General features: G+C 39.9%; 1 protein-coding gene across 2 annotated transcripts in view; it reads left to right on the forward strand.

Annotated features, from left to right (window-relative positions):
* Root (ciliary rootlet coiled-coil, rootletin) overlaps window positions 1–15,244 on the forward strand; it is a 30,586-nt gene extending 15,342 nt beyond the window's left edge. For both annotated transcript variants that reach the window (XM_069501522.1, XM_069501521.1), the window contains exons 20-38: window positions 170–353; window positions 921–1,096; window positions 1,535–1,720; window positions 2,035–2,215; window positions 2,598–2,763; window positions 3,104–3,217; window positions 3,790–3,997; window positions 4,642–4,751; window positions 5,083–5,259; window positions 5,843–5,950; window positions 6,288–6,372; window positions 6,742–6,836; window positions 7,474–7,702; window positions 9,310–9,454; window positions 10,053–10,312; window positions 11,462–11,607; window positions 13,302–13,472; window positions 14,726–14,860; window positions 15,082–15,244. In XM_069501522.1, coding sequence (XP_069357623.1) covers window positions 170–353; window positions 921–1,096; window positions 1,535–1,720; window positions 2,035–2,215; window positions 2,598–2,763; window positions 3,104–3,217; window positions 3,790–3,997; window positions 4,642–4,751; window positions 5,083–5,259; window positions 5,843–5,950; window positions 6,288–6,372; window positions 6,742–6,836; window positions 7,474–7,702; window positions 9,310–9,454; window positions 10,053–10,312; window positions 11,462–11,607; window positions 13,302–13,472; window positions 14,726–14,860; window positions 15,082–15,189 — 2,984 coding nt within the window. In that variant the 3' untranslated portion in view covers window positions 15,190–15,244. The remainder of the gene's footprint in view (window positions 1–169; window positions 354–920; window positions 1,097–1,534; window positions 1,721–2,034; window positions 2,216–2,597; window positions 2,764–3,103; window positions 3,218–3,789; window positions 3,998–4,641; window positions 4,752–5,082; window positions 5,260–5,842; window positions 5,951–6,287; window positions 6,373–6,741; window positions 6,837–7,473; window positions 7,703–9,309; window positions 9,455–10,052; window positions 10,313–11,461; window positions 11,608–13,301; window positions 13,473–14,725; window positions 14,861–15,081) is intronic.
* Window positions 15,245–20,118: the final 4,874 nt, after the last annotated feature.

Consider the following 20,118-nt stretch of genomic DNA (forward strand, 5'->3'; position numbering starts at 1 on the left):
AATTTGTAACTGATCTGGCTTGTACATAAACCTATTTACATTGGTTTTCAATGAACTTTCAAAGGTCGTCCTAAGAACTTGCTTTTTTTCTCCTAGGGCATAAGTAGTCTATTTAGAATGAAGTTTTATCGAATTATTTTACGGGCATAATGAATGTTATTGCCCATAGCTCACCAAGAACACCAAGCCCTAATGGAAAGATTGGAGGAAGCAAAGCGGATTCTCTGCTGTGAGCAGAACAAGCTGGAGCGCGTGCGTCGCGACGCGCAAGCGCGCTCGGATCAGGACAGGAATCATATCAACCAGTTGAAGGATGACTTGGCTGCTTTGAAAACCAGGCTAGAGGAGGCTAAGTAAGTAAAAAATCAAAACCCAACCGCGCTTTGCAGTGCAAACACACAACGCGTGATGACTTGTGTATCAGGCTTTATAATTTTTTTTAAATGTCTGGTTCTATATTAATCGCAATGATAATACAGTTCATAGAAACACATACCGCCGCCACGCATAAGAAGATAGATGATAGAGATCTTGAAATGATATAATAGGCAACGATGCAATGATTGTTTAGCCTTCCAAATTATTGAAATCTTAGTCTCATCCATCAAATAGAATAAATATAACTACATATTACACGCACTTTGAATGAAATCTAGAGATGTCAGCAAAAGTTGGTAGATAAATAGCAAGTCTCGGGCTTGTAGAGGCCGATGAATTGTCGGAGTGGGGAGGGAATGAGGAGTTCGGTGCTGAAAACAAACTGCTTTCTAAGAAAAGCCGCAGCAAGTTGCAGCGCTGGGTTTCAGCAGGAACCTTAAAATGTTCATAGACGTCTTCGCGACTTGAGCTTCTAAAACGATAATCAGCAAAATGCGTGTAACAATTTTGTGATGTGCATCTAGTAATGTAGCATCCAATAGGGCGGCGGCAGAAGACGATTGCGCTCGCTTCGAAAACCGCATCAAAGAGTTGCACGTGGAGAAGGAGGCAGTCAATCGCGAGTGTCAGGAGACTCGCGCGCAACTGTCGCTCGCGGAGGACAAGTACGATGCCGCGTATGCGCAGTTGCAAGACACTTTACGCAGACTGAAGGATTGTGAGTATATAGACCGTTTCGAGAGCCTCAAAAATGTGGCAATCAACTGCGAATGTAAAGTATGAGACTAATTTTATTCATGGGGTTGCTTTATTAATTTAGTTAAGTTTTGATTATAATATAAAGCTATCTCATTAAAATTAAATAATACAAATACTTTTTATGCCGGTATGTGTATTTTTTGATCACGCATTTATATAATGTGTCGTCTATACGTTGATCATGGGTGTGCTGGATCAGAAGACAAACAAACGTTAACTGCCTTGGCCTTAGTAAATTTTTTATACAGACAAATTTTAACCGTCACAGTTTACAATTCTTCATGTTCTATAATAATCGCGAAAGAAATTGTCCTGCATCCGTGCCAGCCTAATGTTGTACAAAAAGTAGCATTCTTTCAAATTCATCGGGGTACCCTAATAAAATTTTTGTTTCCAGTGGAAAACGAAACAGAAAGTCTCCGCAAAGAACTAACCGATACGCGTCGTCAACTCAGCAACTGTACGGCTGAAAGGGATAAATACAATAGCGCATGTAGGGAATTGCGCGAGCATGTCAAGCGCTCGGAGCACGAGAGACGGGACGCGGCCAGAGCCAGAGACGAGGCTTACCATAAGATCGCAGGTATGTCATGTCACACAATGTCATATCATATCATAGTGTTGTTGAAGCTTTCCTCAAGACTCTAAAGCGGTGGAACTCTAGTGAGGGAACAAGTGACGGAGCTTATCATAAGATTGCAGATATGTCACACAATCATATCAATTCATAACCACAAAATGTCTTATCATATCATAGAAAACTATTGAAGCTTTCCACGCGCCACTAAAGTGCAGACACTTGTTGTGAAGGTTTATATTCAGCTGTGGCCGCAAACAAGCTGTTGGATTAATTCTGGCAAAACGTCAATACTAATAATTTCTTTCCGACGCGTTAAGGGTTAGAAGAAAATCGCACGACTCTTGAGCTGGAGTTGTCGCGCGTACAAACAATGCTGAAGGAGGCGGAGAGTGGCGGCGAACACACGGAGCGCTCTCTGCGTGCTACGGAGGCGCAGTTGAAGAGGGAGCGCGCAGCTTTGGAGCAGGCGCAGCATGACATCAAGGAGTTGCAGTCTAGGTGAGTACTAAAACTCTAGAGCTCACTTGTTGGGCGTAGCAACAATGTTGGAGAGTGGCAGCAATATACGGAACCTGAAGAAAGACTGCGACGTTTTGGATCAGATTTGCGTGATTTGAGTTTACAAACTGATATACAGCTAGCGAATCCCCTTTAGCCCAGTTGAAAAATAAAAATAGTTCCGATAGAACAGCTCTGCCCCCACAATAAGATTCTGTACCATATAACACTGTTAGAGTAAAAATATTTTATGACCTCTTGAGAAAATTTCGCACCTCATGGTTGGGCTTCCACGCAGTCGGGTCTAAGAAATTCCGTCACTGAGCAGAGACTCTCAAGTCATAAGAATTTTGTGAATTTAAATTTTGACAATCTTCCCTAGGTTGCAAAACGAGAGCGAAGAACGTGAGCGTAGCGCGGGCGACGCGGCGACGGCTAAGCGTCACAGCGCTGAACTGGAGGCGATGCTAGCCGCAGCCAGGTCCGATCTGGCCGCAGCTAGACAACGCGGCGCAGAGTTGGAGGAGGCTTGTCGGGCTAGAGATCAGGTTAGAAATTTCGACAAATATTTTGGAAGATGTAGGCATACTAGTGTAAGGAAGATCGATTGTTTACTATGTCGATAAAGGAGATGAAAGAATAAAGGTATGTATATGGTATGGCAAAAAATTTAAAATGTGTGTCACAATCTTGGTAAACATTAAATTAAAAAAACAATAAACCACATTCAGCAACACTATTGTCAAAAAAATTTTTTTTTACGTTTTTAGAGGGTGTGGTTGCTAAAATCTAGTTTAACATGATTTTCGTTCCACTTTTGTGTTTGCGTTTGTATAGAGGTTTGCGGTTGTAGGTATATAATATATTGAGTGTAAATAAAATCGGCAGGAACTGGTACTACGTTTGGAAGACTGCAGGTCTAAAGAACGTCGCTTGGAGGAGCTGAAGCACAACTTGGAAGTGTGTCTCGCTGATGCTACACAGCAGATTCAGGAGTTGAAGGTAAGAAAAATTTCAGCAGTAAGCTTTTATATAGCTCTCCCAAACTTGCTTAATAAGTGACTAGGACGTCATGGGTTTTGTTTATGTCATTGAAACTTAGAATAAAAATAGTTTCGGCAGTTTTAATGTAACTGGATTGATAACCAAACTGTGGTCACCCATTTGGCTGATAAGTATTCATTCCTTTGTTCTTTTGGTTCTTCTCAATGTGGTTATATTTTTTTTCATGGACCAATGTTAACCGTCTGTATAAGTCGGACGCCAGTAGCAGTCGTTATGTTAAAACTTGTAGTCAGTGGAATGTAGCTAACAGTAATAAAATAGTTATTTTCTGAAGCGTATGTTTAAGAAAAATTAAACTCATTGTGATCCAATTCTTGTATGATGTAATGGTATATAGTGGTCTCTCGCATACGCCTAACGTGCATAGCGCATATGTGCCGCGTCAGACGTGTAGAGAGACCACTATTTTGCATTTTAATAATAATCATTTGTCGGTCGCGTACAGCGTTACGCCGGACATGGCTTTCGGCGTTTATAACAGACTTGTCTTTAAAGATTTTGTTTCATAGACACGTCTCGGCGCCAGCGAAAGCCGCTGTCGTGCGGTAGAGACAGCGCTCGCTCAAACAGAAGCGGGCAGACGCGAGGCCGAAGCGCGGCTATCGTCAGTTGCACACTCGCTGCGCAGAGTGTGCGGCATCCAGCCTGACGGCAGCGTGCAGCAGGCGGCCAGAAGACGCTTCGCCAGCCCGTCCCGGCGATACAGCCCGCACAGAGGTATGTGACTTGTAAAGGAGATTGCCCGTAAACGGGCCCTCCTTTGTGGCGTCGCGTATCAATACTTAAAATTGATTTTAAAAAAATGTGTTATTTTTTACGATTATATGTTTTATTACGACTTCTCTTCACCCTATCATTGAAAATATCCACAATTACAGTTAGAATCGTAAACATTCATTTATTTTGAGGAAGTATTAATTAAATATAACCTCAATATCAGCATAATAAAAAATAAGATTTCTTTATAACCCGGGTGAATAAATTGAAATCGTTTGCAGAATATAAAAAGGTAATTGTTTGTCTACAAAATAAAATTAAAACCGTGGTGACATAACAATTATATTGGGGGGGCCCAAAGCTCCTAAGAAAATGGGCAATATCCTTCCAAATGTGTTTATTGGAAATTTTACGAGGCAGTTTTTCTGTTTTCATTTGATTTCATGGCCATGAGAAACAAGACTCAGATGGAAATTGCGTTCTAAACATGTGCATTTTTTTTTTAACTTTTCAGGTTAGCTTTGCCTTAAGTTAAGTGAAGTTAAGTGAAGTTTTTCAAAAAACCTCAGCTTTGGCAAAATTTTGTCATAGTTCTATACTAAGACCGAACTTTGTGTTTGACCTAAGACAGCCAAATTTTGCAGGTCGTGACCATTCGGAAGATCGGAACGAGATCATAGACGTAGATCCGGAAATAATCAAGAAGGGCGTTAGGAACTTAATGCACGAGGTTTGCCAGATCGAAAGAGAAAAGGTAACTGAGTTATGCCAACTGCACGCAGTGCACCCTGCTGATATGAAAACAATTTGTGCAGGACTGCTGGTCTCTGCTGGGCCTTAGCCTAAATAATAACGCCAAAATTAGAATCGTGTATATTTTTTACAACGACTTTAAACTCCTACTTTCCTTTGTTTTCTTTTCAGACATCCGTCATCTACTTTCTTTCTCCTTTTTCTTCCATCGACAATCATAGACTAGAAATCACTTTCAAAAACAAGAGATTACTAGAGAAAAACATTCCCGAACATTTTACATAACATAACAGTACGAGAATGTATTTAAATGTTTTCCAAAATAATTTTAGGATGACTTCAAGTCTCAAGTGGGCATACTCAAGAAGCAACTCAAGGAGGCGACGGAACAGCACGGCAAAGGGGAAGGTCGCTTACAGTCACTCAACACCAACCTACGTGGCTTGCAAGAAGAAAAGGGGCGATTGCAAGCCGCTTTGGGCCAGAAGGATGCGCAGTTCAATAGTTTGGTAAGATTTTTTAAATGTTATTTTTCTACATTTTTTTTCCAGTTTTGGAACTTGGAAAAGTTGGAAAAAATCAAAAATTAAGCGTCGAATATAATTTTTCCGCTTTTTTGAAGTTGGCTAAAAGAGTGTTCTTAGCTTACAATCTCATCTGATAGTGAGGGATCCTTTATAGTATAGGGGCTAACATGTAACGCTACAACATGAAAGACGTACCTACTTAGTTATTATAATACTTTGTAAAATAAATAATTTTAAATATTTATCAAAAATTGCGGAACCGGCAGGATTCGCACCTGCGTCTTCTGGGTTCGCGCATGACGCCTTGACCTTTCCTTATATTTTTATGCCCACCATCATATTATGGTGTTTAATTTTTAAAAAATGAGCTTGTGGCATGTGGCAGTTAGTTTGGAAACAGACGCAAACCAAAAATAAATAAAACACAAACAAAACTAATGAGAAAAATCGCGGTTTATCTGTTCCCAAATATAGTCAACATAAAACATTACTGAAAGACAATATATTGGTACATTATTTACAAAAATCGATTGTTTTGTTGTATGATACGAACATCCTATTTCAGAACGAGTCGGTACAGTCGAAGACTATAGAGATCAGTAACTTGAGAGACAAGATCACCAGTCTGGAAGCAACCCTGACCTCTGTCACCGAAGAGAAAGTCCAAAATGAGGTAATTTCATCATTTTATCAATCCTATTCGAGTCAAAAATATGGGGTAGAAAATAAACGAAATCTATATATATATATAAAAGGAAAAGGTGACTGACTGACTGACTGATCTATCAACGCACAGCTCAACCTACTGAACGGATCGGGCTGAGATTTGGCATGCAGATAGCTATTATGACGTAGCCATCCGCTAAGAAAGGATTTTTGAAAATTCAACCCCTGAAGGGGTGAAATTGTGGTGTGAAATTTGTGTAGTCCACGCGGACGAAGTCGCGAGCATAAGATAGTAATGTATAAACTTGGGGACATGATAAATCATGAGTATTTTGGTGTTTCAGAATAAAGCTGAGAATCTTCGGGTGCAGTTGGCTGAACGTGTGCAGGAAGTTGGACAGTTGCGTGAAGCTTTGGCAGCTGCCGAAGGTATCAGTACCCTTATTATATACCCTTACTAGCTGATGCCCGCGACTTCGTCTGCGTGGAATTAGGTTTTTTTAAAAATCCCGTGGGAACTCTTTGATTTTCCGCGATAAAAAACCTATGTCACTCTCCAGGCCTTTAACTATACCCATGCAAAAAATCACGTCAATCCGTTGCACCGTTGCGACGTGATTGAAGGACAAACCAACAATTTTTTTCAGATAGGATTTCACAGATTTTTCAACCCTTTTTTTTGAACGCCTAAAAAGGAAATAGGTAGTAAAAAATAGTAAAAAAGGCACAGGTATAGTTTAAATGAATTTATCTGTATCTAAATTAAGTTTTTATTTATCTGTATCAAAATTTGCGTAGGTCGTGCTGCTAGGTTGGATGTACGTAGAGCGCAACTAGAAGGCGACGTACAGAGGGCTGCCGTCGCTGCCAGAGATCGCGATCAAGCGCTCAAGGTAAGTGTTATATATTAAGTTCTTCTTTGTATAACTAATTGACCTAGAACTACATTGAACCAGTGAGAAAAGTTCAGGGACTAACCTTAACATGCGTTGTAAGTATCTAATCAACACGCTGAGTTGAAGTTAATATATAAATACTAGATGACGATGCCCGAGATTTCGTCCGCGTGGATTTAAGTTTTTTTAAATGGCGTGGGAACTATTTGATTTTCGGGTATAAAAAGTTGCCTATGTTAATTTCCAGGACGCAAGCTATCTCTGTACCTTTCAAATAAATCGGTTAAACGGATGGGCCTTTAAGAATCTTGTGGGAACTCTTTGGTTTTTCGGCAAAAAAATTAGCCTATGTCCGTCCCCGGGATGGAAGCTAACTCTGTACCCATCAAAATTAGTTAAACTGTTGGTCAAAAGTCATAGTCAAAATATAGTATAGTAAGGAAGTATGGATGAATTAAAAACAGGTATATGGGGTAAATAAATTAATAATTGCCTGTCTAATAGCTTAAGTTCCTCTACAACATTTTAGCGCTGTAAAGTCAACTGCTGTTATTTCATTACCTAATGCGGAATATTGTTAATTATATGAGGCGAAAGTTGCGGGAGTTTTCTTTAAATATCTAGAATTTATCAGAAACTTCAAGAGCGCTGTGAAGGCTACACCCGTACTATCGCATCCCTAGAAGACAGGTGCACATCTCTGAAGGGCACAGTCGAACAACTGTCGACGTCTCTACAAAAGGCAGCCGCCGCTGAGAGCGAGCTCAGAGCCGAGTTGAGCAAGACTCAGCGCATGCTCAATGAGGCGAAAAACAATGAGGCCAATGCCATGGACAAATTGAGGCAGATGCAGAAGTGTATTGGTAAGTTTTATACTTTTTACTTCCCATAGAGCAGTGAAGCAACTCGACATCTCTGCAAGATATACAGTCGCTGCTGAGTACGAGTCTAGAGATAAGTTGAGCAGGACTCAACGCTTGTTGAGTGAGGCGGAGAACAGTGAGGCCAATCCTATGGACAAGTTGAGGCAGATGCAGAAGTGTATTGGTAAGTTTTATACTTTTTACTTCCCATAGGGCAGTGAAGCAACTCGACATCTCTGCAAGATACAGTCGCTGCTGAGAGCGAGCTCAGAGCCGAGGTGAGCAAGACTCAGCGCATGTTGAATGAGGCGAAGAACAATGAGGCCAATGCCATGTACAAATTGAGGCAGATGCAGAAGTGTATTGGTAAGTTTTATACTTTTTACTTCCCATAGGGCAGTGAAGCAACTCGACATCTCTGCAAGATACAGTCGCTGCTGAGAGCGAGCTCAGAGCCGAGGTGAGCAAGACTCAGCGCATGTTGAATGAGGCGAAGAACAATGAGGCCAATGCCATGTACAAATTGAGGCAGATGCAGAAGTGTATTGGTAAGTTTTATACTTTTTATTTCCTATAAGGCAGTGAAGCAACTCAATACATCTATCGACATCTCTGCAAGATACAGTCGCTGCTGAGTACGAGTCGAGAGAAAAGTTGAGCAGGACTCAACGCTTGTTGAGTGAGGCGAAGAACAATGAGGCCAATGCCATGGACAAGTTGAGGCAGATGCAGAAGTGTATTGGTAAGTCTTATACTTTTTACTTCCCATAGGGCAGTGAAGGAACTCGACATCTCTGCAAGATACAGTCGCTGCTGAGAGCGAGCTCAGAGCCGAGGTGAGCAAGACTCAGCGCATGTTGAATGAGGCGAAGAACAATGAGGCCAATGCCATGTACAAATTGAGGCAGATGCAGAAGTGTATTGGTAAGTATCGACATCTCTGCAAGATACAATCGCTGCTGAGTACGAGTCGAGAGAAAAGGTAAGCAGGACTCAACGCTTGTTGAGTGAGGCGAAGAACGATGAGGCCAATGCTATGGACAAGTTGAGGCAGATGCAGAAGTGTATTGTTAAGTTTTATACTCAGGGATGTTATATTCTCACGGATGACAGAGAGAACTCGTATGACGAAAGTCAGAGCTAGTGTGTAAGCCACCATACAAAGTTATATGACTATGTACTTCGGAACGTTTCTTCACGGATTCGGATGCGTAATCGCCCTTAGACCGATTCAGATGTTTGTTTCTAGACACAATAGTACCTATGTCATTGTAGCTTATATTTATTCAGATAAAGTGACACAACCTCAAAACTAAACTAAATTGACAAGACTAAAAGTTAAGTTGGAGATTGTGTAAAGTCTGTTCACTTAGATGCTGTCGCCTCTATGTCGCGCCGCCTTGGCACGTGCCGTATCTTGCCAAAGGCGCCGCCACGATACGAAATGTCGCCGCGTGTGGCGTACACCGGCGTCCCGACACTATCTTAGTGAACAGACTTTAAAACAGAATCAGCCACAATAATAGAGATCAGTTTTTCGACGATTATTCATAATAACTGCTGTAAAAGGGTGTAATAATAATTACATTTTTCTTTAATTATCACAGCTAACTGTGAGAACGAGCGTCGTGTCCTAACCGAAAAGCTGGAAAGCGCCAAAGCAGCGCTGGGAGAGTTGAAACGACACAACTGCTCTCTGGAGGACCAAGTGCATCGCCTCACCAACCAGTTGGCAAATCTCGAAGCGCAGAAGTTAGTAGAAATTAGTTGTGTATGCACCCTTCTAAACCCTATCCGCGGGATGACGTTAATATAGCGCTCTCTCTTTTTGGCTCTATCATTTGTAAGGTACGTAACAGAGAGAGCGCTATGCTAACTTATCTGTGGAATCAAGTTAGTATAGCTCTCTCTCTCTCTGTTTTTGTATGGGATTAGGTAAAGAGAGTGCTATATTAATTATATAATATATTATGATATAATATATCATGCTTGAACTGGGCATACATTTTTGACTATCCTCTGCATTTCCTCTGGCGCCTGTAGAGACCTTTCGACATTCGCCGCATTTTTCGACTTCTTCATTGGGCGTGATTGTAGTCTCGCATTTGTCTAATTACATAAAAGGAAAAGGTGACTAACTGACTGAGTGATCTATCAGTGCACAGCTCAAACTACTGGACGGATCGGGCTGGGCATGCAGACAACTATTATTATGACGTAGACATCCGCTAAAAAGGATTTTTGAAAATTCAACCTCTAAGGGGGTAAAATAGGGGTTTGAAATTTGTGAAGTCCACGGGGACGAAGTTGTGGGCATAATCTGGTTCAAGTGTTTTCACTTATTCGTCAGAGCGGATTTCGAATCCCAACTCCGCATGACAACCTGGGACGGCAAAGAGAGTAACGACAGCAGCGAGTTGGAGCGCGAACTTCACGCCTTACAGCGCGACCGGTCTGAACTGAAGGCGAAGTGCGACGCCTTGCAAGACACCGTCCGGAAGTTAGAAGCGGATCGACGGATGGTGCGCCCGTCCGTCACTTCCGCTCTTCGCAGCAAAAGTCACGATCGCACTGAGAAGAGTGTATACTATTCTTCAGATTTGGATTCGGGTAAGTGATTTTATTATCTAAATAATTTTAATTTTGATTTTAATATACACTAGCTGATGCCCGCGACTTCGTCCGCGTGGATTTAGGTTTATAAAAATCCCGTGGGAACTCTTTGATTTTACGGGATAAAAGTAGCCTATGTTATAGGATTTTTGAAAACCTATAGGTATACGCAATATAGTGGTTAGGACGTCTGCCTTCTAAGCGGAGGTTGGGGGTTCGATCCCGGGCACGTATCTCTAACTTTTCGGAGATATGTGGGTTTTAATTATTTAAATATCACTTGCTTTAACGGTGAAGGAAAACATCGTCAGGAAACCTGCATGCCTGAGAGTTCTCCATAATGTTCTCAAAGGTGTGTGAAGTCTACCAATCCGCACATGGCCAGCGTGGTAGACTATGGCTAAAGCCCTTCTCACTCTGAGAGGAGACCTGTGCTCTGTAGTGAGCCGGCGATGGGTTGATCATGATGATAGGTAGGATAGAGCCTCAATAGCTCAACCGGTATAGGAGTGGACTGAAAACCGAAAGGTCGACGGTTCAAACCCCGCCCGTTGCACTATTGTCGTACCTACTCCTAGCACAAGCCTGACGCTTAATTGAGAGGAAAGGGCAATATTAGTCATTTAACATTGGCATTCTTTAAAAAAAATAGGTATACGCGGACGAAGTCGCAGGCATCAGCTACTTTTTAGGGTTCCGTACCTCAAAAGGAATAACGGAACCCTTATAGGATCACTTTGTTGTCTGTCTGTCTGTCATGAAACCTACAGGGTACTTTCCGTTGACCTAGAATCATGAAATTTGGCTGATAGGTAGATCTTATAGCTGACATTCGGGGAAAAATCGGAAAACCGTGAATTTAGGGGTTAGATCACACAAAAAAAAATATATTGTGGTCATGAACTAATAATTAGTATTTTCAACTTTCGAAGTGAGTGACTATATCAAGTGGGGTATCATATGAAAGGTCTTCCCTCGTACATTCTATAACAGATTTTTATTTATTTTTATGCATCATAGTTTTTGAATTATCGTGCAAAATGTCGAAAAAATACAACTGTAGTACGGAACCCTCATTGCGCGAGCCTGACTCGCACTTGGCCGGTTTTTTAATAGAATGAAACAAAATAACACTTTCCCCATCAGGACCAGATTCCACGAAAGACTCGCGCACATATAAAGAAGTTCCGTGCAAGGACAAGCCCTACAGCGCCGAGTTTAGTCTGATGGAACTTGAGAACAGAGAGCTCAAGATGAAGATACGGCGATTGGAGAAGGAACTTGCCGATAAAGTAAGTTTCCCTGCGTATTTAGGTATTAAATAGTATTTGATTTGTTATATCTGAAGGAGTCAAAGGTACTTTAATACTAAAAACCTACATCTAATACTAAATTATGTTCGAGTGTTACTAACAGACTTCCAAACAGGAGGTGGTTCTCAATTCGGCCCGTTTCTTTTTTTTTGAAAGGTTATTTAAATGATAAGTTCAGTTACAAAATACATAATAAAGAAGGGGTTTTTTACTTTGGGTGCAATAGGTTTATTAAAGAACTAGCTGACCCTGCGAACTTCGTTTCGCCTAACAGTCGATTCAAATTTTTTATTTTTTTTAAAAATCCCCACGATTTAGGACTTCAGTACTTTGCAGCATCAGGATTGAGGAGTTACGACCCGAAGTTCAATGATGTAGCCTATGCTTGGTACCTAAAATAATTTTGCAGCATCAGGATTGAGGAGTTAGGATCCGAAGTTCAATGATGTAGCCTATGCTTGGTACCTAAAATAATTTTGCATCATCCGCAGTTCCTGAAACATTATAGTTTAGGAGTGCTGTACCCTACATCATCAGGGTTGAGGAGTTGAGATTTGAAGTCTGAGAATAAAGTCGTTGCTTGGTACCTACAATATGAATTCACTATGAACACTTCCTGAATCTTGATAACTCAGGCGGGCAGTAACCCTGCAGCATCAGGATTAAGGAGTTGAATCCAGAATTTTTTATGTGACCACCACGAAAACTTTTTTTGTTGATTTAAAAAAAATATTTGCAAATCGGTCCTAATAATTTTGCATCATCCGCAGTTCCTGAAACATTATAGTTTAGGAGTGCTGTACCCTACATCATCAGGGTTGAGGAGTTGAGATTTGAAGTCTGAGAATAAAGTCGTTGCTTGGTACCTACAATATGAATTCACTATGAACACTTCCTGAATCTTGATAACTCAGTCGGGCAGTAACCCTGCAGCATCAGGATTAAGGAGTTGAATCCAGAATTTTTTATGTGACCACCACGAAAACTTTTTTTGTTGGTCCAGAAACCTCAAAAAAATCGATGTAGAAAAAAGAACCACCTCCTTTTTGACAGTCGGTTAAAAACCGATTACCTTGAAATATTTACGGAACAATTTTTAAAATATCCCCTTTCTAACAAAAAAAGAATGAATGAAATCGGACTACGCGTTAATGAATTACAACTCAGTATACATTTTAACTTTCATCCCCTCTCCTACGGGAACCATGCTGAATTTCGGGATAAAAAGTATCCTATATTCTTCCTCATAGTATGACCTCAAATCGTACCAAGTTTCATTGGAATCCATTCAGTAGTTTCAGCGTGATGCGCGGCCGTGATACAGACAGACAGACAGACAGACAGACAGACAAAAATGAAAAAAATTACAGTTTTGGGTTCAGTATCGATTATAGAGTGCCCTCGAAAAAAAAATTTCAAAATATCTTCAATGTACAGAATTTGACCTGTTACAGTTTTATTATAAGTATTGATCTTGCCAAAGATGGAGAAAATTTACAGAAAATGGTACGATATATGACGTCATAACAAATACAATATGGCTGGCACAAGATGAGCTCCTTTGCACCCTAATGGAAGTTAAGGAACAACCATAAAATGAAAAAAGCTGTATTCAACATTCTCTATCTACTTATATTTTTCTTCTAATATTCAAAAAACGGTATCCTTTGCAGGAATCCGAGCTAACATTAGCTCGCAACCGCTACTTCAGCGACGCGTCTAATGGCGGCGCGAATAATAGACAAGACATAGAGCAGTACAGAATGGCGGCCATGCAAGCGGAGCGGCTCCTGGAGGCGAGAGAGGCCAACTATAGACAACAGATCATACGCCTTGAGAACCAGGTGAGAATAGTAGTCGTGTTCGTTTGCACACTATTTGTAGTCCCGCAAATCGCTAATGCGCGTGTCCGCCATTTTAGTTGCGTTAGTACTAGACTGAAGTTTCGAGCTGATGGTATATTTTTATTTCGGCTGACATCAAAATGACGTCATTTCGATGTTAGACGTGGTTCCACCGCAATATCAATTTGCGGGACTTATGATAAAATTAGTATGCGCGTGCGTTCTAAACTCTGACAAGACTTAATTGCTTCAAGTTCAAAAATTTGAAATTGGGTATTTGACTGCATCAAAAATAAATTATTTCTCAGTGATTATTAAATAGAGGGTCTTCCAAAATACGTAGAATCCACGTCCTTTGTTGGTTTTAAGTGTAATAACCATTTTAAATTATCGATTAAACTAAAAAAAGCACTTCAAATGATTGTGACGTCACACACCGGTACTTCATAGAATCTCGCATACTAAGAGCGCGTTTTGACGTTTGATAAAAAGTCACTGATTTGACTAGTTGTCAAATACCGTATTCAGCAGTCGCGCACATGCGCAGATAAAAGCAAACACACACGAATTATATTGGTAAGACACAACCACATACCACCACCAACCGATAGACTCCTAATAGCCGACCCGCGATCGCCAAGCTTAGGCAGTTGCTTAGCATAAAATTCGGCCCACGCCCGTTCGGTACCCTCATTCCGCACATTGTCTTGATTACGTGACTTGAGTCCACCAATCACAACAAAGCATTCTCCCCTGTCCCCCGCCAAGACTTTACGATTTTGTTTTCATGCAAAACAAAATCGTAAAGTTTTATATATGCGTACTCTTGAGGTTGAATTAACTGTGGACAGAACAGACAAGACATACACAGGCAAGATTGATTTTTGACGACCTCCCTGGCACAGTTGGGAGGTCCCAAAGGTTCAATGTGGTCCCGAGTTCGATTCCCGGCAGGAGAAGTTTAGAATTTTATAATTTCTAAATTTTCTTTGGTCTAATGGGAGAATACGGCCTTGGCTAGTTACTACCCTACCGGCAAAGGCATGCCGCCAAATGATTTAGCGTTCCGGTACGATGCCGTGTAGAAATCAAAGGCGTATGGGTGTAATTTAAACTGCCATACCCCTTTCAGGTTAACCCGCTTCCATCTTAGACTGCATCATCACTTTACCACCAGGTGAGATTGCAGTCAAGGGCTAACTTTTTATTAACTTATCTGAATTAAAAAAAAAACGTATTTTTGTTCGTGTCAGCTGTCGCAGCTTCGCTCGCAGCTGTCGGCGGAGATCCGTCGTCGCCAAGCGTACATCGCCCGCAGCGGACGCGCCGCTCGCGACGTGCAGGGCATACGATCTGCTCTCAGAGACTCACTGAGGACCGTATCGCAGGTAATTGAATCACTATTTCGAGATTTATACCTATCACCGAGCCGTAATACAACTTTTTAAAAGTTTGGTGCGATCTATAAAAAAATTGGGAAAAAGCAGAGAAATACGTATCCTTCCAGTTTCTTCGAACTGACATTTTTTAAGAGGGTATTTAAGTTTCTTAACAACAAATCTTACCAAAAACTATTTGGATTAACCTCACAATGTTTTTTTTCCGTCAGGATCCGGCATTAGATTCCTACACTTTGGAGCACGAAGCGAGGAAGCTAGACAGCACTCTGACACACAGCCTGCCGCCTCTCAACGACAGCTATGATTCTTCCAAATAAAAAATAAAGGTTTTTGAAAGTATGTGCAGCGTTACCTTTCGCTCAAATAATTGAGTACATTACATACATAAGGCTCAAAGCCCATTGCAGGAAAGTTGAAGCGCGTAACGATGCGTCTTTTCTAAAATATTGCAAAAGTAAACTGAACTTTAATTCCTCTATATAGGGCGCATAATCTTTCTGAGATATCTGTTTTGTTAAACTGCCATATAAATATAAATCCCTTCATAGACTCGCTGTCATAGATTACATCCTTCAGGTAAGATCGCACTCAAGGGCTAATTTGTAACCTAAAAAAACTGACAAATCCACACGCGCAAATGCAGGTATGCTATCTGGTATGGTCTTTTTCATTTTGCTTCAAATTCGTACATAACCTGTTATAAATAAAGTTCAGTTTACATTGATACATTTTACAAAAAACACGTAACTTCCCTTCGACTCTGACAATGTGTCTTGAGCATAACATTATAGTCTGAAAGGTTACTGAACGACCTGAAGTCGTATTTGTAACCAAAATAAGTCATTATTTCTGATCTCATGCCAATACCAATATCTAATAAGTTGTATTTTGGATTTTTTTACTTTTATAACCGCCACAGACTAAAGTAAAACTATAGAATGATCTCTTGCGAGTAAACTTTAACATGAATGCACGATTTTAAATGTAGGTAGTAGTTACACAATGGAAATAAACATCACTGCCTTAAGATAGACTTTTGAAAGTTTATTCTTGAAATCGGCTTTGGTGTCCCATATGTCCCGATTACATTGATCGTAAAATAAGTAGTCCAATCTGAAGTTATAACATGGTGCCGGGTGCGCTGTCAAACGCCTCGTGTTGATTAGACTACTTATTAATATTTATACCGTCTATTTATTTTCCCTTGTCTGAGATTTTATACTAAAGTTATATTGAAGTTAAGTTAATTTGGCAAAATACCTCTAGTTATAAATTTAAATACTTAGATAATTAATTTTATTTATTAATAAATAATAAATTATAGTCTAATTTATTAAGATTTGTATTATGTAAGACTAAATGACCACTTTTGCACTAGTCAATCTGTAGACTTGTAGAATCGTTATTTATATTTATATTTTTGAAGTAAAACTTCTTCAGGCGTGATTTGAGTGACTCAGATTTTTTTTTGGACCAAAGTAATTTTTAAATTGGCCGCCAAACAGAACAGGACGTTTGATACTGCCATCTTTTATCGTTGTGTTTTAAAGTACGTACCAAGTAGTTAGTGCCATAGATTAAAAGCGCTATTTATTTATTACTCACTATGACTTATTTTAAAAAGTAGGTATTCTAACATGACAATTTTTTTTATAACGTCAAAGAAGTTTACGCACTACGATTTTTTTTGCAGATGACTATAGTTGACTAATAATAATTATATTAAAAAAAATATTTACCTACTAGGTACGTATTATAATACTTATCTAACGGCTCAAAATTAGGTTGTTGAATAGTTTGAAATTTCCAAAGAAACACAAAATATGGCACTTTTAGAAGGAAATAAAATAGGTGATCATGGTCAAGCGTGCGCCTATAACGAATTAAAAAAAAAGGTACCTACTAAAAGATTTGAAGTGTACCTAAGGATCAAATCAGTTTGAAAAAAAACAAATTATGAGTCCGTCCTCAATTTTTTAAGTTTAATAGCTAATATTGAGGTTATTAGCACTTAAAGAGGTGCTCGAAAGTGTCACGGATTTTTGTAATTTTTAAAATATGTAAAAACAACCTAAGAGACGTTTAGCCATAGAACCGTGGTAGACAAGTAAATTATTATCTATCCAGCCATATTTTATTCTAGTAGTGTAGAATGGCCCCGGATATGATAATAAATTGAAACATAAATATAATCTCGTTTAAAGGTCTAAAACATAATATAATCTACATGTAGGAATTATGCGTACAAAATGACTTTTCACGCGCCATTTTAACTTTGTGTCAATTGTCATGTCAAAAGTACGATTTAAGTCCTCCAATAGGGCGATTGTCTAAAACCTGCATCAATCATTATTACAATCTCAATTGTTCTGATTGACTGAATTTTTGCGATTCTTGTTGCAACAATGCATTGTGGCCAATAGTGAGCGAGCATTAACCAATCAGAGATGATTGCGATCGTGACATTGTAGCTGTCAAACAACCGCGGTAGGGCCACTTATTTTATAAAGGTGAACTATACCTTTGACATGACAGTTGACCCATAGAGTCAAAATGGGGCGTGAGAAGTCATTTTGAACGGACTATAATATGATTTTTTCCTATCAAAAACTGAGTAGGAGGTGGGCCTCTTAACCACTAGGCTATCACGGCTCCGTGTGATAATAAATAACTTGTTTTTTTAATACCTACATGTTTACTTTTTGACATTGTGCTAATTTGTTGGTTTAAAAATATCGACGTTGTACTGTTTTAAAAACTAGGGCGAGAAAGTCCAATTGAATTAATTACATCTCCCGAGGTTAAAAAAGCGTAAAGATCTGTTCATACTGGCGCGGGCGGCGCCAAGCTAATTATTGCGGCATTTATTCGATTGTTTTATATACCTAGGACCTAAGTATTTTATTATGTGTGTTATGACATCAAAATATAAAAACGTAAAAAAATACATTATTAAGTAAATAGGTACCTACCTATTTAAATTCTTGTACTCTAAATACATGAGAGGCAAATGTGACTGACTGACTGATCGGGCTGAAATTTGGCATCCAGATAGCTATTATGACATAGGCATCCGCTAAGAAAGAATTTTTAAGAATTCAACCCCTAAGGAATGAAATATGGGTTGGAAATTTGTTTAGTCCACGCGGACGAAGTCGCGAGAATAAGCTAGTTAATTATATTTATCTTTGGAACATTTTAAAACTCCTTCCTCTGGCTCAGGCTGAACACTTCCGCCTTCAGTTTACCAGAATAGTAAACTTACCTACCTACCTACTATTTTTAAAACTCCGAACTAGGTATTTATTTTCCGAACCGAGCGATTCTTAGGGTGAAATCCATAGAGCGCACTCTGACTTTACTTAGACTTAAGACAGAGTTAAAACGAGATAGATGTATATCTCTCACATAAATCTGTCTCGTTTAAACTCAATCTTAAGTCTGAGCAAAGTCAAAGTGCGTTCTATAGATCTCAGCCTTATTTTTCCACCGCTAAATCTCATATTTTCTGAAGAATAGTTTTTTTAAGGAACGATTGACAAAAATGTTTGAGTGTATTCGTTGTTTCTTGTCACGCAGTCAGAGCGGTGTGAACGTATCCTAACAACGCGACCTTGTACTCAGTTATGTGTGTCACTTAGCACAAAATATGCCTAAAAATATGCAAGCGGTCATCTTCATCGGCCTTATTCAGTACCCTTATTACGAGTTTGTACATTTCGATAACGTATTTCGAGTATCGGAATACGATAATCTTAGAGTGAAAAGGACCATAAGTCCTAAAGTACTTCTTTTAAACTTGTACATTGGAACACAGTACCTACTATCGAACCTTACATAGCTGATTTCGAATAGCGAAAGAGACCTCAGTAAAATTAATGTAATTCTATGCAGTTTCCGGCGCTAGTTGCAGATTTAGTATAACTCTTGGATTTTCCGGGATAAAAGCCTATGTCCTTCCCCGAGATGCATGCTATCGCTGTACCAACTTTCGTCAAAATCGGTTGAAAGGCTAGCAGACAGACACACTTTCACATTTATAGTATTAGTATGGATGTAGGATAAAGCCTTACGATAATGCAGATCCATTTTACTTTAACGTTAACAGTGATGCTCGAAATCCCTCAACGTTTTCGGGATATGCAAGCTTGTACTAAGCGTACAGTTATTCACTCAAATCGCTAACGAGTTATGACTGAGTCAGGAATGAGTCATACTTAGTCTCGTAAAGTCTGTTGAGGTCAGCTGGCTAGCCGGAAGTTCTGCGGAAGTGATTTTTTTATCAATGACTCAAACGTAATTGTCTCGTCGTCTCAACCGATAGACCCAGCAGGCAGACAGAGGAATCTATAGCTGGAAATCTAAAATGACTTTTTGCTATATTCGGATAATAAATACTATCTGTCCCGGCTTACTCACGTGTGTAGTCGACGTTAGCCCGACTAGTTTCGAACCCATCCGGGGTCTTTTTTCAAGGGAGAGAAGGAGTTTTGACTGCGGGACGCACGTGCCGCTGCCCGTAGAGCCCGTTGTGAGGGTGGCTGGGGTGGGGGGGGGGGGGAGACAGCTGCCGATCGTCTCCCGACAGTTCCTGCTGTTCTTCATCACTGGAACCGTCACCGAAATCCAGGCACGCGGAGCTAATGGTGTCCCGTCCCACGACTGATGCCCTTGTCTTAGCGTCAAAAAGCGGTTTCCACGCTGAGGGGCATCCATCCATTGTCACGATTGAAATCACTCACGGTAGTTTAAACGCTAAAATTCGGATAATACTTACTACATGAAAATATCAATCCAATAGAATCCAAACAAATTGCTAATATTATAAATGCAAAAGTATGTCTTTCTGTCTGTCTGCTAGCTTTTCACGGCCCAACAGTTTAACCCATTTTGATGAAATTTGGTATAGATTTACATAGGCTACATTTTATCAGCGCCACCTCTTAGATACTAATGAACGACCCGTTTGAAATCCAGACGTCACTGAGGTTGCATTGGTGCTAAATAAACATTTTAGGACCAATGAATCGTTGCCATTTTGCTTGTTCAGTGGCCCTGTCCTTACGAAGTAATATATAAGTCGATGGTTCGTTTAATCTAAACCCACCTTAAGAAAAAGCTTTGAAAAATTGCATCGAACTCCCCCTTCAGGCTTTTCATATTGTTTTAACCTGTATAAAAGCGGTGCGCTTTTATCGGAATTTTTGAAGCGGTCCTCTTGGCCCCTCGCGTGGAGGCCTTCGATG

This window comes from Maniola hyperantus, chromosome 10 (genome assembly GCF_902806685.2).
Source record: "Maniola hyperantus chromosome 10, iAphHyp1.2, whole genome shotgun sequence".
Classification (NCBI taxonomy): domain Eukaryota; kingdom Metazoa; phylum Arthropoda; class Insecta; order Lepidoptera; family Nymphalidae; genus Maniola; species Maniola hyperantus.